Here is a 20,689-nt window from a genome sequence, read left to right on the forward strand (position 1 = left end):
TAGAATAAGACGGAAGTCACGTATGCGTGGACAGATTACAAATATCGCGTAGCCATCGTCCTCAACTGAGCAGTTGCCAACTGATGTTCGGCTCGGTCGGATACCCCAAAACCAGTGCACAGAGTGCAAAATAAAAATAAAGTTTTGAAAGTTCAAGAAAGTTCCACCCAAGACGGCGCAGTACGGGGACGAAGCGATGACCGCTTGGACGATGTTTAGCTGGAGAAGGCTCTACAACGGCAGGAGCGGGGAGAACTGCGACGACTCCAGGACAGAGCTGCCGGCGGACACCAGGCAGCTGGTCTACAACGTGTATGTCTACTTCAGCCGGAGACCGGGCAGGAGCGCCAAGACGATACTGACCAAGACGGCCCGAGCGACGATGCTGCCGCCCGACATCGTCGCGGACATCATCAGAGATAAGCATAGTGTCAGTGATTAAGTTTATGGTGATTAAGGTATTCTTTTAGGGACCAGAATTTTAGGGCAATTAACGTGGGCAATAGATTTTCGAAATGAAATGTCAACATTATAAATGTAGAGTCAATTAAAGAACTACATATCTACATAATAATTTTAATCAAGTTTAAATTCCAACAAAATAAACTATCCACGTAGATAAATTGCCACATCATCAGTCAGAACTATGCACATAACAACGAAAATCTGTTTAGAATTATTCAGATACTAGCTGTTGCCCGCAACTTCGTCCGCGTTAGCATAGTAGATCACATCCCAAGTATTACTTATTGTACAAAAATATTCAATATACAGAATTGACTTTCCTACGATTTGATTATGTAAAGATGTTCCGCGCGGCTTCGCTTGCGTAATTTAGGAATTTCACGCAACCGTACATTTTGCAGCAAAAAATAGCCTATGTCCCTTTACGTGGTCTATACTTCATGTTTGCCAAATAACATAAAAATTGCTCCAGTAGTTCATAAGATAATAAGCAATTCCATATAATTTTCCCAGTTTTTTCCACATTTTCATCTATTTCTTCGCTCTTATTAGCCTTAGCGTGATAAAATATAGCCTATAGCCTTTCTCGACAAATGGGCTATCTAACACTGAAATATTTTTTTAAATCGGACCAGCAGTTCCTGAGATTAGCGCGTTCAAATAAGCCCTTTCATATAATTTCCCACGTTTTTTCCACATTTTCCTCTATTTCTTAGTTCCTATTAGTCTTAGCGTGATAAAATATAGCTTATAGCCTACCTCGATGAATGGGCTATCTAACATTGAAAGAATTTTTCAAATCGGATAAGTAGTTCCTGAGATTAGCGCGTTCAAATAAGACCTTTCATATAATTTCCCCCGTTTTTTCCACATTTTCCTCTATTTCTTCGCTCCTATTAGTTCTAGCGTGATAAAATATAGCCTATAGCCTACCTCGATGAATGGGCTATCTAACATTGAAAGAATTTTTCAAATCGGACCAGTAGTTCCTGAGATTAGCGCGTTTAAATAAGCCCTTTCAAATAATTTCTTCCCGTTTTTTCCACATTTTCCTCTATTTCTTCGCTTCTATTATACTTAGCGTGATAAAATATAGCCTATACCTTCCTCGATAAATGGGCTATCCAACAATAAAATAATTTTTCAAATCGGACCAGTAGTTCCTGAGATTAGCGCGTTCAAACAAACAAACAAACTCTTCCCAATTATAATATTAGTATAGATAGGTTGAGCATTTTGTCTAATTGAAGCACGCATCCGGCATCATATTATTACGGTTTTACATAACAATAAAACCGATATTATGTGCCGAAGAGAAAAACATACAGCATTGTTTTGAAGAAAGCAGTGTATTCATAAACGGTCTATGCTCTATGCTATAACTGGTCTATGCTCCATCATAGAGATCGCTCCTAGCGCCATCTAGTTAAGTTACCGAAACCCGTTTATGAAGATAAAACAGACCGAAACAGATAAGTATACACTGCTTTCTTCAAAACAATGTTGTATGTTTTCCGGAGGCACATCAATATTATGCCAGCTAGCTGCAAGTAGTAGCTACAGTAAAACGGTAAATATTTGACGGTAGTTTTGTAGAGCAAAGGTTGCCTAACAAACAGGCCATTGCCTTTACATGTTATTTTTAATAATGCAGTTAAAATTATCATTCTTAAGTTTGTTTATAATAAGCTCACCAGTTTGTTTATAATAAGCTCACCAGAGTGCATATTTACATTTCGTTTATTATATAAGAATGTAAACGATGTAATTAAGTCATTATTCGTTACTATTTTTTAACTTTATTGTTCTACTGACTTACTAGACTTATTTTTATCAACAATTTTTATTCTACGTTTTATTTCTTTTGTACTTGCATTGTTAGCACGAAGTTGTATAGTTAATATGTTTTGCTCAATCTTGAAGTAGCAGCTGTAGGTAAACGTTTTATTTCAGTAATGAGGTGCTAAGCGCTTATCGCCTCCATTATTTCGGTGTAAATTAAAGTCTGGAAATAAAATGTTCCTTTTAATTCGGGAAATGAATTTGGAATTGCGTTTTAAATTGAATTTTGTTTTTGTTCTTTAATATAACATTCAGCATATGCAGCATGTTATAAACATATTTTACGTTTTATTGTATTGGAACTTCTTGTAAACATAGACATTGTGTCAGGCGCGGTCGCAGCCTGAAGTTTTGAAGAGGGTCACTCACTAGTAACTACACTAAAAATTTATCGCTGTTATAGGATAACTAGAAATTTCCTTTTATTATTTGGCAAGATTTTGAGATTTTTCAATTTGACCTTAGATTGGGGGGGGGGGGGGGTCATGTCCCCTGTGACCCCCCCCCCCCCTTCGGACCGCGCCTGCATTGTGTACTCCTATGAGCTTAGATCTAACATAATTATATCATCAGAGAAATAGCGAAATGTTACTAATTTTATATTTTTCCTTGTTTGGAAATGTGATCTCATTAATTTTGTATGAATGTACATTGCTTTGCAAATATTCACTGTCACCTTCACCACCTCATGTTATTATCAATTATAAATACATTATTATCTTTCGTATCGTGATGTCGAATTGTAAATAAAATTGTTACTTGTTGATGTATCTTTTCATTTTCTAACTTTTTCATTACATTATTTTTATTATTAATCTATATCTATACAGGGTGTAACAAAAATAAGTGATAATACTTTAGGGTGTGTACGTGTTCCCTGTGAAGAGATCACTGTGAAAATAGCAGCGCTGAAAGACCAAAATTTTTTTTCACTTTTGTATGGGGAAACTCGTGACGCTCGGGCCCTTGCCCATACAAAAGTGAAAAAAAAATCGTTTTTCAGTGCTGCTACTTTCACAGTGATCTCTTCACACGGAACACGTACACACCCTAAAGTATTATCACTTATTTTTGTTACATGTATATAATCCATACTAATATTATAAATGCGAAAGTATCTCTGTCTGTCTGTCTGTCTCGCTTTCACGCCAAAACTACTGAACCGATTGCAATGAAATTTTGTACACAGTTATTCTAGAGTCTGAGAAAGGACATAGGCTACATTTTGATGTGGGAAAATATCTTATTTCCATGAAAATATCGATGAAAGTGAATTCGCATTGCGCGTGGCCAGCGCTCATCCCGGGGGTCCTGGGTTCGAGTCCCGCAGGCGGAACAAAAAGTTTTGAATGTTCCTGGGTCTTGGATGTGTATTAAAATAAAATTTCAAAAATCTTAAACATATTTTATGTATAATATTATAAAAACTCCAGAAATATATCGATGTAATGAATATTTTAGTTCTAATACGATTCAACAGATGGCGTTTTATTTTTTACTTCATTGTAACATAGAACTAATCATACTTATTAGTTATTATGTTTTTGTTTATAGTTTTTAATACGTTAGAATATTATGTTTAGTAATATTATCACTTGGTATAATAATAATCAATATATCTTATCTTATAGAACTCCTACTGCATTTCTAATATATGTGACAAGTTGATAACAGAAGGCACTCTAAAATAAAGGAGTTCAAGTGTACCGTGTTGGCCTATATTCCATCCAGAAAATATTATATCAATGCAATCAACATTTTAATTTTAATATATGAAAACAGATGGCGTTTTATTTTTTACTTAAATATATTTTATGTATAATATTATAAAAAATCCAGAAATATATCGATGCAATGAACATTTTAGTTCTAATACGATTCAACAGATGGCGTTTTATTTTTTACTTCATTGTAACATAGAACTAATCATACTTATTAGTTACTAGCTGTTGCCCGCGACTTCGTCCGCGTGGACTTCAGTTTATAAAGCGCGATGTCAACAAAATTGGTGTCAAAAGCTTTTATAAAAAAACCCTGGTACCCCTTAAATCAATACAGCTGTGCAGTGTGCACACAATAAGTATTTCATTTTTTTTATATTAAACTTTATATTTTATGCCAAATTTTAAAGCTTATTTAACCCCCCAATTACACAACTTTACCCATAATACAATCGAAAAAAATCGAAACTTAAATGTAAGATGATACCACCTCTTATAGAAAGACTTTTGAGCAAGCGTCAGCGCGATGTAGAAGACGCACGGCGCTATCTATTATGAATTTTTGGAACTAACTTAATTTGAACAAATTTACGCATTTTCACCCCCTGACAACCCTTTTTTCCAGTAAAAAAAATAGCCTATGTCCTTTCTCAGGCTTTAGACTATCTGTAAAATTTCATTACAATCGGTTCGGTAGTTTTGGCGTTTGGCGTGAAAGCGAGACTGACAGACAGACAGAGATACTTTCGCATTTATAATATTAGTATAGATTATGTGCACACTGCACAGCTGTTTTTGGGTTTTTTTTATTAATTAAGGGCCGCGCTACACCGGAATGGCAGCGGCGAGGCGAGCACTTTCAGCGCTGCCATTCCGGTGTAGCGCGGCACTAAGAGGGGTACCACTTACCAGGGTTTTAAAAAGTTTTTAAATTTGACACAAATTTTGTTGACACCGCGCGCTACTAAAGTCCACGCGGACGAAGTCGCGGGCAACAGCTAGTAATTATATAAAACTCAAAGGTGACTGACTCACATGGTGATCTATCAACGCACAGCCCAAACCACCGGACCGATCAGGCTGAAATTTGGCATGCAGGTAGATATTATTATGACGTACGCATCCGCTAAGAAAGGATTTTGATCAATTCTACCTCCAAGGGGTTAAAATAGGGGATGAAAGTGTGAAATGTGAATATAATAATACTTCTTAACGTGAGTGAAGCCGCGGGCAAAAGCTCGTTTTAAAATATAGTTGGAGTCAAACCAACAAACGAGCAAAAAATGAAGAACAACGTAAGAAAATAAGAATAAATACTACTGGTTTTTACTTGACTTCCAGTTTAAAATGTAAACAAGCGGAAAAGTACGGTTTTAAAATATTCAACAACTCTACACCTATTTCGAAGTCAGCCCTTGGAATAATTGTACGAGTCGGAGTTATTTTGATGGCATAGTTTCATTACACCACATAATACTGCGTTCGATACATCGTTGCCCTTGTTATGAATAGTCTATCATCAATCTATTGACGATCAATGGAAAACAGATGGGTAGGTATCTATAACCGTTTAGATATTATATTTTATCTCGGAGTTTCTCAACTCATCCTTATATCCTTAGCATTAAGGTCTTGTCAAAAGTAAAATAGACTTTACCTGCTTCGTACAATAGAGATACAGTATTCCAAACAACGCAATCCAAATTTCCACCGTCTTATCACTCTCTTTCACTGATTACACACAATTTCACGGATAAACACTCGCGTGCTTCACTGAGCAACTTGGACTCGGTTCGGAGATTAATAATAACATGTGTCAAGTGCCAAATAACTGTATACAATAGTGGTTATGTATGTGCACTTGTGGAGCGGTAATTGTGGTGCACTATTTCAGGCGAGCGTCAAGGCACTGAATCACTTCACACGGAAGGCGTTTCGACATCAGATATTGACGAAGGTTAGGCCCTCCATTCTATTAAAAGGCCGAATTACTCAACGCGTACTCCTTATTATCGGGGATATCGGTATCGCACTATTACTGTGATAAATACTGCTAGTATCGACTTATAACAAGTAGATAATTTTTATTTCCACTCTAGCTGTTTTTGTGAGCTGACAATGGTTTGTCATTGAATTTAATGAGGTTGTAAAAAATTATTTTCTTTACTTCTAACTAGTGTTTTCATTGGCAATAAAAATTAATTATTACAATGAAAATTAAATTATAGTTTTTCTATGTCGCTTGTAGATTAGACAAAACTCTCGTTAAAATTACTGAAAACAGCTATTAGTTACATCAATGCAGACTATATTGTATTGTAGCATTATATTAAAGGCATAATTAATTTATGAAAGAACTGGGTGCTAAACTGAATATGAAGTGGGTGCTAATGCTACCAGAATAACAAGATTGTAAGTTGCAATAACACTACCTCTCTTCAAATGACTAGATCGAAAGCTACGCGACTCAAGTTCAATCCCCCGTCAAACTTTAAATTTCTGTGTCCTGCTAACTACGGTCTACGAATGGTGCGGGCGTGGACTTCCTATAAATCCATCCCTTCCTGCTTTTCTTAGTTTTTAGGGTTCCGTACCGAAAGGGTAAAAACGGGACCCTATTACTAAGACTTCGATGTCTGTCTCCAGGCTGTAACTAGGTAATAAGGTAACCGTAATAGCTAGAAAGTTGAAATTTTTACAGATTATGTAAGTATTTCTGTTGCCGCTATATAACAACGAATACTTAAAAACAAAATAAATTAAATATTTAAGAGTACCCAATACCCATACAACAAACGTGATGTTTTTTGGAATTTCTTGCTCAATATGAATGATGACAACAGGTAGGCACCTGAAATGTTCACAAAATACTCAATAATTGTTTTTATACTTTAATAATTAATAATAAAATTTAAATAAAATAAATAATCAAGGGGGGCTCCCATACAAAAAACACAATTTTTGCTCTATAATGGTACGGAACCCTTCGTGCGCGAGTCCAACTAGCACTTGGCCGGTTTTTTACTTTTTGTAGATAGGCCATGGGTTTCCTTCTGCAGAATATCCATAATCCAGCCTTCGCCACGTTTATCTGCTTTCAAAAGACGAAATTGCCGTGACCTTTTAAAAATCAAATTATAAAAACCTAATCGTGAATCCTGTACAATGTTGTACACGATTTGTAGTTAGTACACGTATTTCGTAATGCCGTACTGAATAGAATATGCCGCCTCTGCCCTCTTCACTCTCACCTCTAATCCCCAACCATTCAACTTCGTGGGCGGCTGTGGGCGAACCTGTATGAACTATGAATCACAATTTTTACACTTGAAACCTAAATTACAAAAACCAAAATTTTATACCATCCGAGTTATTACGAGCGATAAAACGAGGTTGTTTTAACTTTAGCAGTAAACGTACCTACTCTACAAAATGGAATGTTCTGTGGTGAGGTAAAAATATAAAATATCTTGTCCGATTTAATTATGGTAATTAAATTGAACAAGATATTTAATATAAAATAGGAATATATCCATACTAATCCATACTAATATTATAAATGCGAAAGTATCTCTGTCTGTCTGTCTGTCTGTCTGTCTGTCTGTCTGTCTGTCTTGCTTTCACGCCAAAACTACTGAACCGATTGCAATGAAATTTTGTACACAGTTATTCTAGAGTCTGAGAAAGGACATAGGCTACATTTTGATGTGGGAAAATATCTTATTTCCATGAAAATATCGATGAAAATGAATTCGCATTGCGCGTGGCCAGCGCTCATCCCGGGGGTCCTGGGTTCGAGTCCCGCAGGCGGAACAAAAAGTTTTCAATGTTCCTGGGTCTTGGATGTGTATTAAAATAAAATTTCAAAAATCTTAAACATATTTTATGTATAATACTAGCTGTTGCCCGCGACTTCGTCTGCGTGGACTTTAGTTTATAGCGCGCGGTGTCAACAAAATTTGTCAAATTTAAAAACTTTTTAAAACCCTGGCAAGTGGTACCCCTCTTAGGGCCGCGCAGCGCGCTACACCGGAATGGCAGCGCTGAAAGTGCTCGCCTCGCCGCTGCTATTCCGGTGTAGCGCGGCCCTTAATTAATCAAAATACCCAAAAACAGCTGTGCAGTGTGCACATAATCTATACTAATATTATAAATGCGAACGTATCTCTGTCTGTCTGTCTGTCTGTCAGTCTCGCTTTCACGCCAAACGCCAAAAGTATCTCTGTCTGTCTGTCTGTCTGTCTGTCAGTCTCGCTTTCACGCCAAACGCCAAAAGTATCTCTGTCTGTCTGTCTGTCTGTCAGTCTCGCTTTCACGCCAAACGCCAAAACTTCCGAACCGATTGTAATGAAATTTTGTATACAGATAGTCTAAAGCCTGAGAAAGGACATAGGCTACTTTTTTTACTGGAAAAAAGGGTTGTAAGGGGGTGAAAATGCGTAAATTTGTTCAAATTAAGTTAGTTCCAACAATTCATAATAGATGGCGCCGTGAGTCTTCTACATCGCGCTGACGCTTGCTCAAAAGTCTTTCTATAAGACGTGGTATCATCTTACATTTAAGTTTCGATTTTTTTCGATTGTTATATCTATTCTACGGTATTAAATAACTCAGTACTTTATCTGTGTGTGACGTAACCTTAAATCTATCAATGATAAATAGTTTATGGGTAAAGTTGTGTAATTGGAGGGCTAAATAAGCTTTAAAATTTGGCATAAAATATAAAGTTTAATATAAAAAAAAGAAATACTTATTGTGTGCACACTGCACAGCTCTATTGATTTAAGGGGTACCAGGGTTTTTTTATAAAAGCTTTTGACACCAATTTTGTTGACATCGCGCGCTATAAACTGAAGTCCACGCGGACGAAGTCGCGGGCAACAGCTAGTAATCTTATATATAAAATTCTCGTGTTAGGCCGCGTACTCCTCCGAAACGGCTTTACCGATTTTAATCAAATTTTATATGCATATTCAGTGAGGCTGTACTTTTTATATTGATAAGTGCGTTTGTTGAAAAAATAATAGTAAATTATTACAACTCGAGACTGACGGCGAACATTGTTTGTGCGACGGGATAGCGATGGACGTTGCCATGGTGACATACTTATTTATTCACTTCAATAAAATAATACGGGCGAAATACTTTATATGGCAAAGAAACGTTTGCCGGGACAGCTAGTAATAATATACTTTATTGCATTCCACAAAATTATGTAAGTAAACAGCGAATGCAGAAACAGATGATACAATAGGCATGATGACTATTTTTTTTCTTATCGGTAATTGAAAGACACTTAAAAAATAGAAACATCGTTGAAAGAATGACTCTGATAGCTTAAAAATTCACCAAGATATGACAATTCAAATCTATACTAATATTATAAATGCGAAAGTATCTCTGTCTGTCTGTCTGTCTGTCTGTCTGTCTGTCTGTCTCGCTTTCACGCCAAAACTACTGAACCGATTGCAATGAAATTTTGTACACAGTTATTCTAGAGTCTGAGAAAGGACATAGGCTACATTTTGATGTGGGAAAATATCTTATTTCCATGAAAATATCGATGAAAATTAATTCGCATTGCGCGTGGCCAGCGCTCATCCCGGGGGTCCTGGGTTCGAGTCCCGCAGGCGGAACAAAAAGTTTTCAATTTTCCTGGGTCTTGGATGTGTATTAAAATAATATTTCAAAAATCTTAAATATATTTTATGTATAATATTATAAAAAATCCAGAAATATATCGATGCACTGAACATTTTAGTTCTAATACGATTCAACAGATGGCGTTTTATTTTTTACTTCAATGTAACATAGAACTAATCATACTTATTAGTTATTATGTTTTTGTTTATAGTTTTTAATACGTTAGAATATTATGTTTAATAATATTATCACTTGGTATAATAATAATCAATCTATCTTATCTTATAGAACTCCTACTGCATTTCTAAGGAGTTCGAGTGTACCGTGTTGGCCTATATTCCATCCAAAAAATATACCAATGCAATCAACATTTTAATTCTAATATATGAAAACAGATGGCGTTTTATTTTTTACTTTATTATTGTAACAGAACTAATCATACCTACTTTATTATATATTATAAATTATCCATACTAATATTATAAATGCGAAAGTATCTCTGTCTGTCTGTCTGTCTGTCTGTCTGTCTCGCTTTCACGCCAAAACTACTGAACCGATTGCAATGAAATTTTGTACACAGTTATTCTAGAGTCTGAGAAAGGACATAGGCTACATTTTGGTGTGGGAAAATATCTTATTTCCATGAAAATATCGATGAAAATGAATTCGCATTGCGCGTGGCCAGCGCTCATCCCGGGGGTCCTGGGTTCGAGTCCCACAGGCGGAACAAAAAGTTTTCAATGTTCTTGGGTCTTGGATGTGTATTAAAATAAAATTTCAAAAATCTTAAACATATTTTATGTATAATATTATAAAAAATCCAGAAATATATCGATGGAATGAACATTTTAGTTCTAATACGATTCAACAGATGGCGTTTTATTTTTTACTTTATTGTAAAATAGAACTAATCATACTTATTAGTTAGTATGTTTTTGTTTATAGTTTTTAATACGTTAGAATATTATGTTTAATAATATAATCACTTGGTATAATAATAATAATCAATCTATCTTATCTTATAGAACTCCTACTGCATTTCTAATCAAGTTGACAACAGAAGGCGCTCTAAAATAAAGGAGTTCGAGTGTACCGTGTTGGCCTATATTCCATCCAGAAAATATATTAATGCAATCAATATTTTAATTCTAATATATGAAAACAGATGGCGTTTTATTTTTTACTTTATTATTGTAACAGAACTAATCATACCTACTTTACTATATAATATTGTTTTTATTCATAACTAGCTGTTGCCCGCAACTTCGTCCGCGTGGACTTTAGTTTATAGCGCGCGGTGTCAACAAAATTTGTGTCAAATTTAAAAACTTTTTAAAACCCTGGTAAGTGGTACCCCTCTTAGGGCCGCGCTACTTTGGAATGGCAGCGCTGAAAGTGCTCGCCTCGCCGCTGCCATTCCGGTGTAGCGCGGCCCTTAATTAATCAAAATACCCAAAAACAGCTGTGCAGTGTGCACATAATTTATACTAATATTATAAATGCGAAAGTATCTCTGTCTGTCTGTCAGTCTCGCTTTCACGCCAAACGCCAAAACTACCGAACCGATTGTAATGAAATTTTGTATACAGATAGACTAAAGCCTGAGAAAGGACAAAGGCTACTTTTTTACTGGAAAAAGGGGTTGTAAGGATCGTAAATTTGTTCAAAAAATTCATAATAGATGGCACCGTGCGTCTTCTACATCGCGCTGACGCTTGCTCAAAAGTCTTTCTATAAGAGGTGGTATCATCTTACATTTAAGTCTCGATTTTTTTCGATTGTCATATCTATTCTACGGTATTAAATAACTCAGTACTTTATGTGCAGGCAGTGACGTAACCTTAAGACCAAATTTCACCAACGACTGTTAAAGTTAATGCTCGAATTAGTATCACGTTAGCTGTTTCGTTTTTCATATGAATGAAAGAGAAGACAGGACATTTTAACAAGCTGTTAACACTAACAGACATTGGTGAAATTGGGGCTAACCCTATCAATGATAAATAGTTTATGGGTAAAGTTGTGTAATTGGGGGGCTAAATAAGGTTTAAAATTTGGCATAAAATGTAAAGTTTAATATAAAAAATGAAGTACTTATTGTGTGCACACTGCACAGCTGTATTGATTTAAGGGGTACCAGGGTTTTTTTTATAAAAGCTTTTGACACCAATTTTGTTGACATCACGCGCTATAAACTGAAGTCCACGCGGACGAAGTCGCGGGCAACAGCTAGTATCTCATAAAAAAGACCTGCCCGAAACGATCCATACAAAGCGCTACGAAAGTATGACGTCAGTCTTTCGTAGTTTGTACGCATCGGGAGACAACTTTGTTCGACAGGTATATTAAATATTGCGTTTATGAAAGTGGTTTCATAACAAAAGTTGCTTTTAATTGCATAAGTTATCCAATTGTATACAAATATTAAGAAATTTAATTGAAAAAAAAAATCGACTTGAATATCCAACTTTGAAGGCGCATAACAAAAAAAAAATACAAATGCTATCAAGCTGAAATTTTGGGAACACTTATTTTTTAGCGTGATTTGTCTTTAACCTTGTCATCATCCCTATTCTGGCGGATCGCTATTTAGCGCTATCTTCCAGGCATACATCCGAAGACTACTACATTGATATTATGGTAAATTAAAAACGAGTGGATGCATAATGTGCATAACAAACTAAGATTACAAGATATATGATATACTCGTAGCAAATAGCAATTTCGTAGTGAAAGTGACAAGATTTTGTTTTATTCATCTACTCTACATTCGTGGCCCGTGGGTAATCCAAACTTATTTAAACTGCGACGCCTTTTTTAAACGATGAACTATTTAGAAAACGCTTCCATAGTGCTTTTTAAAAAGCAAGAAACTACATTTTTAGGGTTCCGTACCCAAAGGGTAAAAACGGGACCCTATTACTGAGACTACGATGTCTGTTCGTCTGTCTGTTCGTCTGTCTGTCTGTCTCCAGGCTGTAACTCAAGAACGGTAATAGCTAGAGAGTTGAAATTTTCACAGATTATGTATATCTGTTGCAGCTATAACAATAAATGAGTAATTCTTCAAAAATGATTCTCCGCGTCACTTTCGTGAGAATTTTTTATTTTCGAGTTATCTTTAAACAAATGCATATACCTTTAAGGTGCTCAAAAGATAATAAATACGATCTTTAAGGCATGTAAATCGGTCTATAAACTACTGAGATAATCAAATTTGAAATTTCGGTCCCCACGAAAGTTGCGACAAACTCCACGAAAGTTACGATTGAATTTTCTAGGAACAAAATATGGCTAGAAATCTTTTTTTCCTTAAAAAATAAAATAAATTATTATTTATTTAATCAGTTTTTATTAAGGTCAACAATACTAAAGAGCATGGAACTTTAATTTGTTGCTTAATCTGTCAAGTAACCGGTCCTGAAATGCTGTGATTTTTTCGAGGTTCAGGTGATTTTATTTGAAGTTCGCGAAGAATAAGTGATTTAGGAGGTCATATAAGGGGGTTTTCAACTAAATATGGAGATTTAGGACACAAGATCATAATATTTTCTTCGATTCAGTTTGTGGATATACGAAGGCTCGCTTCGCTCGCTCTCGTCTGAGTATCGTATCGCATTGCATTTGGATTGAGGATGTAATATCAGTTGTTCATGTAAAATACTGATATTTAGATAAATCCACTAGATTAGAAGCAGATTCGATATATTTGGGGAAAAGATCAGAAGGTAGATTGATGTATAAAGCCACATATGTTTTGTTTTTCAAAAAAAGCTTGTAGAGTGAAAAATTAGTTCTGGGTACCAAAACCATAGCTGGAAATACTATACTATAGCCAATTCAAATAGGAAAACGGTGTACAAAACAGCTTACGTAGCTTTCGTAGGTCACTAGGTAACTTTCATGGGTGAAAATCCACGAAAATTGTGCCACGAAAGTTACGAAAATTTTACATTTTTTAGAATTATGATTAAAGTAATAGGTAAATAAACAAACAAAGTACTAGGAAATAATCTCGATCATACGAGGGCTGCTATTTATGTATCCGGAACTGGCCACTTACAAGAACAATATTTAAAAAGTAATTACAACATTTGAAAATAGAACTCTTTGGTTGAAGAATACATTTTGTTTCATGTGACTGTCAATTATTTTTCCATTGTGGCGTCATTTTGAAAATTGCGTGTCTTCATTTGCCATGGATTTAACGCGTGAACATTTTCGTGCAATGATTTACTACGATTTTCGGCGTGGGCTAAATCAACAACAGTACTTTATTCAACTCACCGCAACTTTTGGAGATGAAGCACCATCAAAAACCACTGTTTATCACTGGTACAGTGAGTTTAATCGTGGGCGGTCTATGCTCACGGATGAAAATAAAGAAGGTCGCCCAAAAACAGCTGTTGTGCCACAAAATACGAGGGCTGCTATTTATGTATCCGGAATTAAAAAAAGAAACAAACATATATCATTTAATATGGTTTTATTGCTTTTCAAAATATTCGCCGCGATGATCAACACACTTTTGCATACGCTGGAACCAATTTTCATAGCACTTTTTCCATTCTGATTGAGGTATCTCCAAAACGTGCATTTTGAACGCATCAACAGCCTCTTCGCGGCTCGAAAAACGTTGACCACGTAATTTGTTCTTCGCGTATGGAAATAAAAAGAAATCGTTAGGTGCCAAATCAGGGCTGTACGGCGGATGACCAGTCAATTCGATCTTTTGACCCTCCAAAAACTGAGTTGTTTCAGCTGAGGTGTGACAGCTAGCATTGTCGTGATGTAATATGATTCTGCGTTGTCGGTTGTCCTTTCTTATTTCTTCAAAGACTTCTGGTAAACAAATGGTCGTATACCATTCAGAATTAACCGTTTTACGATTCTCTAATGGCACTGTAGCCACATGTCCATTAATTCCAAAAAAACAGGCGACCATTTGCTTCAAAGTACTTTTTGCACGAGTAACTTTTGTTGGTTTCGGCTCATCTTGGAACACCCACACCGTTGACTGTTGTTTAGTTTCGGGGTCATATGCATAGATCCAAGATTCATCACCTGTGTAGATATTATAAACGGCTTTTGACGTACCACGGTTGTATTTTTTTATCATTTTTTTTGCACCAATCGACACGAGCCCGTTTTTGATCGATTGTCAAGTTGTGCGGAATCCAACGCGAACATATTTTTTTTACAGCCAAATGTTCGTGTAATATCTTATGTATGCTCGTCATACTTATGCCTAAGGACGCCTCTATCTCGCGATATGTAACATGACGATCACGCATTATTAGTTCCCGCACAGCATCTATATTTTGTGGGACAACAGCTGTTTTTGGGCGACCTTCTTTATTTTCATCCGTGAGCATAGACCGCCCACGATTAAACTCACTGTACCAGTGATAAACAGTGGTTTTTGATGGTGCTTCATCTCCAAAAGTTGCGGTGAGTTGAATAAAGCACTGTTGTTGATTTAGCCCACGCCGAAAATCGTAGTAAATCATTGCACGAAAATGTTCACGCGTTAAATCCATGGCAAATGAAGACACGCAATTTTCAAAATGACGCCACAATGGAAAAATAATTGACAAGTCACATGAAACAAAATGTATTCTTCAACCAAAGAGTTCTATTTTCAAATGTTGTAATTACTTTTTAAATATTGTTCTTGTAAGTGGCCAGTTCCGGATACATAAATAGCAGCCCTCGTATAGATGCTGTGCGGGAACTAATAATGCATGATCGTCATGTTACATATCGCGAGATAGAGGCGTCCTTAGGCATAAGTATGACGAGCATACATAAGATATTACACGAACATTTGGCTGTAAAAAAAATATGTTCGCGTTGGATTCCGCACAACTTGACAATCGATCAAAAACGGGCTCGTGTCGATTGGTGCAAAAAAATGATAAAAAAATACAACCGTGGTACGTCAAAAGCCGTTTATAATATCTACACAGGTGATGAATCTTGGATCTATGCATATGACCCCGAAACTAAACAACAGTCAACGGTGTGGGTGTTCCAAGATGAGCCGAAACCAACAAAAGTTACTCGTGCAAAAAGTACTTTGAAGCAAATGGTCGCCTGTTTTTTTGGAATTAATGGACATGTGGCTACAGTGCCATTAGAGAATCGTAAAACGGTTAATTCTGAATGGTATACGACCATTTGTTTACCAGAAGTCTTTGAAGAAATAAGAAAGGACAACCGACAACGCAGAATCATATTACATCACGACAATGCTAGCTGTCACACCTCAGCTGAAACAACTCAGTTTTTGGAGGGTCAAAAGATCGAATTGACTGGTCATCCGCCGTACAGCCCTGATTTGGCACCTAACGATTTCTTTTTATTTCCATACGCGAAGAACAAATTACGTGGTCAACGTTTTTCGAGCCGCGAAGAGGCTGTTGATGCGTTCAAAATGCACGTTTTGGAGATACCTCAATCAGAATGGAAAAAGTGCTATGAAAATTGGTTCCAGCGTATGCAAAAGTGTGTCGATCATCGCGGCGAATATTTTGAAAAGCAATAAAACCATATTAAATGATATATGTTTGTTTCTTTTTTTAATTCCGGATACATAAATAGCAGCCCTCGTATACCTTATTTCTTAATTTGATATGAGTGTCATAATTATAAATTATTATCATTCAAAACATGCTCGCAAAAGTTACGTGACTACAGCGACCACAAAATTATTAAGGAATATCTTATCTTATATTTTCTTTATTTTGAAGCAACGAGGGTTTGAGTCCCCTGTACTGATGCTGGAAAGACACTGAGCGTTGGTGCAGCTAAAACGTGTAACCACAAGTCGTCGCGTTTGGAAGATAGGTGCAGTTTTATTACCTGCTCGTGAAACTAGCAAAATCGTGTGACACAGACGTTATGCTTATTTTTTAACTTAAGGTTTTATTTTTTAAATTAACTTTTTTAACTTAAGGTATAATATTATTTTATTTTAGGAATTAGGTAGCCCAGTTAATCTAGATTATTTTGATGTATCACACTCTATGCTAATGAATAGAATACAAAAGTTATTAAAGCTTTCCGTAAGCGCGAACAGAGTGTGACACGCGGAGAACACCGATTTTGCCCCCGATTTCGACATTGAATTAACCATTAAACAAAAACTATAAATAATTATAGATGTTTTTTATTGAAATCAGATACTTAAATATATGAGGAATAACGTGTGTTTGGTCCTAATGCTGTATGTTTATTAGGGTAGTAGTAAAGAGCGTGTGACCACATTTTGAGGGGCCTCGGAGAATTACTCAAATACTAAAAACAAAATAAAATTAATATTAAATGGGGCGCTCCCGTACCACAAACGTGAATTTTTTGGCCTTTCTTGCTCTATATCAATAAAGTTGAATTTTTCTCAAAGTCTTTAGTTATATGTGTACTTTAATTTTAAAACATAATATTAAAATTAAGGGTATAAATAAATATCTATAAAAACTGGTACTGTTTACTAGCTTTCCGTCGATGGCCGTAAGTTCTACTCATTTGGCGTCTCCTATCTACAGACTACAAGTACAAGACAACACAGTCACATTCAGCAGACTGATGATGATCATTCAATCAATGCAGAAACTGGCCCGGCCGGACTAACCGCAAATCAACGTCCTTGCGAGTGGCGCCAGACAAATGAGACGAACTGGTAACAAATTGCGTGGACGTCGTCGTATTGAACTATCGAGTATTAACATTGATTTAATATATCGTTGAATATCAACTAACAAGTGATCAGTTGCAGTGTACAGATATCAGGCATTTTTCATTTTGTTAGATCCGGCAACGCAACAGCAACTCTTCTGATGTTGCGAGTGTACATGAGCGACGGTAGTTGATTTCCATCAGGTGACCCGTTTGCTAGTTTGCCTTCTTATCTTTAAAAAAAAATATACTTACCTTAGTTTTTAGAAGTAGTACCTAACTAATAAGGCTACTCCTTTTTTCCTTGGAACGTAAAGACAATAGTTCAAAACGAGCCGTCGCAATGTTCAATTTTCATATCCTTAAGTCTTTAACAGTGCTCTAATCTTAAAAAAATAAGAGCAATCCAAGCAAATTTCATTTTTTGTCATAGGTACTGCTTGTACTTCGAAGCAAAAAAGGTTTAAAAGTCGCTTGAGACGCACTATCAGGGAAATGGATTACTGGAAGATTACAGGAGCCAAGGACTACTTAAGTCATGAACTTTCAAGGTATACGATTGTAGCACTTAAAGGGTGCGTGTTTCGTACATTAGTAGTTAGTACTTTGACCTTTTTGAGTAGCTTAATAGTATTTATTCGTATTGCATTTACTAACAAAAATATATATGCACCGTGTATTACAGATTTTATAGTAATGGTGGTGACAAACTATGTCTGTCGAGACTCTTTTCTCATATAAATCAGACAAGGAAAAACATGTACTTATCATAATAGCTCCCACATCGGTTTCGGTGGCGGTGGCTGGTTTCATTGAAACCAGGCCAGCTACGCAGGAGTAATTTTATAGTGCCCAAGTGTGTGCGCGGTACACAAGAGCACTCTCTATTCCTTTACTCTCATAACCCAGTCGGACGGAAGACCGACACGACCGGCGAGAGATCAGGCGCAGGACCGACTTTTTACATGCCCATCCGACGCATGGATCATCTTACTTGTCAGACAATCAGGTGATCAGCCTGCATTGTCCTAACCAAACTTGGAAATAACATGTTTCCAACGCGGGAATCGAAACCACGACCTCCGAGTCAAGAGCCGCGCTCTATACCACTAGACCACGGAGGCGTTTGTACTTATCATACAGTGTGTATGTACATATTATATACAGTGTGGACCTTTTTCATTAGTGAGGGGGGGGAGGGGGCTTAATGAATTCTGGCGCATTGTGCCTCGAATGGTTAAATAAAATATTAACAATGAAAATCTAAACATGTTTTGTTTACTCACTGATTTACATGAAAATAACACCTACAAATATATTTTATACACAATGTAAACACTGCACATCCATTCATTTTGAATTGAGGTCATGGAAACTAAAATTGCATGTAATTTAGTATGTGACTATATGAACGATGGGCGTAAATAATCTAAACGAACGAGCATTTGAATACGCATGGAGTCTTTGTAAAGTTCATAGGTTACATATACAGGCACTGAAAGGTTACCGTATACTCAATCTTATTACTATGGCGATAAAGACTAAAACATGTACACTAGGTACTTTGTTGGTGATTGTACTGTCAGGAAAATTTATTCATAGGCATATTTGATATTGCAGACCTATACAATTTGGTCAGCTAATGTAAATCCCCTGACAGATCATGATTAACAAATAACAAGGATTGTGAATAATAAAAATATATTCTTAAAGTCGAAATTTTGTAGGCCCTAAATTCAAGGTTGTATCAAGATACAACCTTGAATTTAGGGCCTGTTTCACCACTTTCTGATAAAGTGCCTAATAGGCTATTCACAACTTTTTTGACAAATTCTCCATACTTGATCTGTCAAGTTAATTGGTGGATACTGGATAGCCTTATCAGGAAGTGGTGAAACAGGCCCTTAGACAAAATACTCTAGGTCCACCATCTGCCTATCTACGTACATCTGTAGTGATAAAAATAATTTTGTAGTGTTGAAAAATGCTTGTGTAGCTTTTGAGTCATGAATAACAATATGGCAATCTTTGCAATAATAATGTTAATAAATCAAGTGGGCTCACAGTGTCTGTAATCAAACTTCTTTAGAAAATTGTTCAATTTTTATCATAAAAGTTTTGTATTGGGATTTGGGTTTGATAATTTTTATGGCAGAAAAATATTTGTATAGGTAGAAATTGTCTTAATAATATTTTCTCGTCAGAATTACTAAAACAAAACTTAGTAGTAGAAAAAAAGGGTAGGTATTTACTATTTAATAACCGTTTCTATAACAGCAAAAACTGCATAAAAGATAGGATTTTTGTCAAATATGCTAAAATGGTTAATTCTATTTCTATCATTTTAGCATATTTGATTGATGTTGAGCACTTCGATAATTCTTTATCTAAATGTAGACAAAAAATTCATAGTCAACCAAATAATATTTATTTGTATCTCTTTGATGTTATTAATATATTATGTTACATTTACAATAACACCATCATAGCCTATACTGAGCTTTGTTGGTTATACTTAAATAATTAACATTAGAAAATTTTTAATGCTGCCACTATACTCAAGAATAAAATTTCTACACCCTGTGTTTCGAGGAGTTTTAAATATTTTAAAAGCATAATTATTATGCATCTAAACAAAAATTTGCACTCCTGTAAAATTGAATTTTTGAGGCTTATGACTTGTCACTGTTGAAATGTTTCTAAAGTTTTTTAAATGAAAATGAATAATTTATAATTAACTTATTTACCATTTATTTCAGGCTACCATGACCCAAACAATAAATTTACTGCTTTTATTTACCATAAAGCTAACATGTTAGCCTTTATGGTAAATAGATATTATTTAAATATGTTAATTACCTCGATCGTGGAAAAACCAGACACAATAGCTTATCTATTGTTATTGCTGCCGCATGTGGCCGCTCGGAAGTTGAAGCATTAAGGATAAGAAAATGGGCAGATGCACTGTTTAACAGTAAGAGGTTTTCAACGCACAAACCTTACAACACCGCAAGAATTTGTGTCCTGCCCTTGTATTGCTAGTTCTTATAATCCAAAAGTGCTTTTGCATTTTTTCCCCGACCGACACAGTAGAAACCACAGCCACATAGCTTAACATTGTGAGTGGTTAACTATGATACCATGGTTTTTATTTAGGGGTTGCATTTGAATTACGCATTATAGGGAGGGGGCGGGAGAGGAGGGGGGAGGGGAGGGGGGCAAGGGGGAACCCCCCCTACCCCCTCCCTAAAGTTAGGAAATCAGTAGTAACCAAGAATTTTTTTTTTAGTTTTTGAGGTTATGTTCAATAAAACAACCAAATTAGTGGACTTACGACAAAA

The 20,689-nt window shown here is 35.9% G+C and overlaps 2 protein-coding genes across 3 annotated transcripts in view; one reads left to right on the forward strand and one right to left on the reverse strand.

The window, feature by feature from the left end:
* The window catches only part of LOC121739913 (protein numb), a 64,625-nt gene that overhangs the window by 42,715 nt on the left and 1,221 nt on the right, over positions 1-20,689 (reverse strand). The window contains exon 1 of one of the 2 annotated variants that reach the window (XM_042132521.1): positions 5,686-5,964. The exons of the other annotated variant lie outside the window; for it this stretch is intronic. The gene's annotated coding sequence lies outside the window, so the exon portion shown is untranslated. Of the gene's footprint in view, positions 1-5,685; positions 5,965-20,689 lie in introns of those variants that run through there. 2 annotated transcript variants of the gene reach the window in all.
* On the forward strand, positions 81-20,086 carry LOC121739916. Its single transcript, XM_042132524.1, has 2 exons — positions 81-430; positions 20,070-20,086. The coding sequence occupies exons 1-2, from the start codon at positions 197-199 to the stop codon at positions 20,073-20,075; spliced, it is 240 nt and encodes a 79-aa protein (XP_041988458.1). The 5' UTR covers positions 81-196; the 3' UTR covers positions 20,076-20,086.

Source organism: Aricia agestis, chromosome 2, assembly GCF_905147365.1.
Source record: "Aricia agestis chromosome 2, ilAriAges1.1, whole genome shotgun sequence".
Classification (NCBI taxonomy): domain Eukaryota; kingdom Metazoa; phylum Arthropoda; class Insecta; order Lepidoptera; family Lycaenidae; genus Aricia; species Aricia agestis.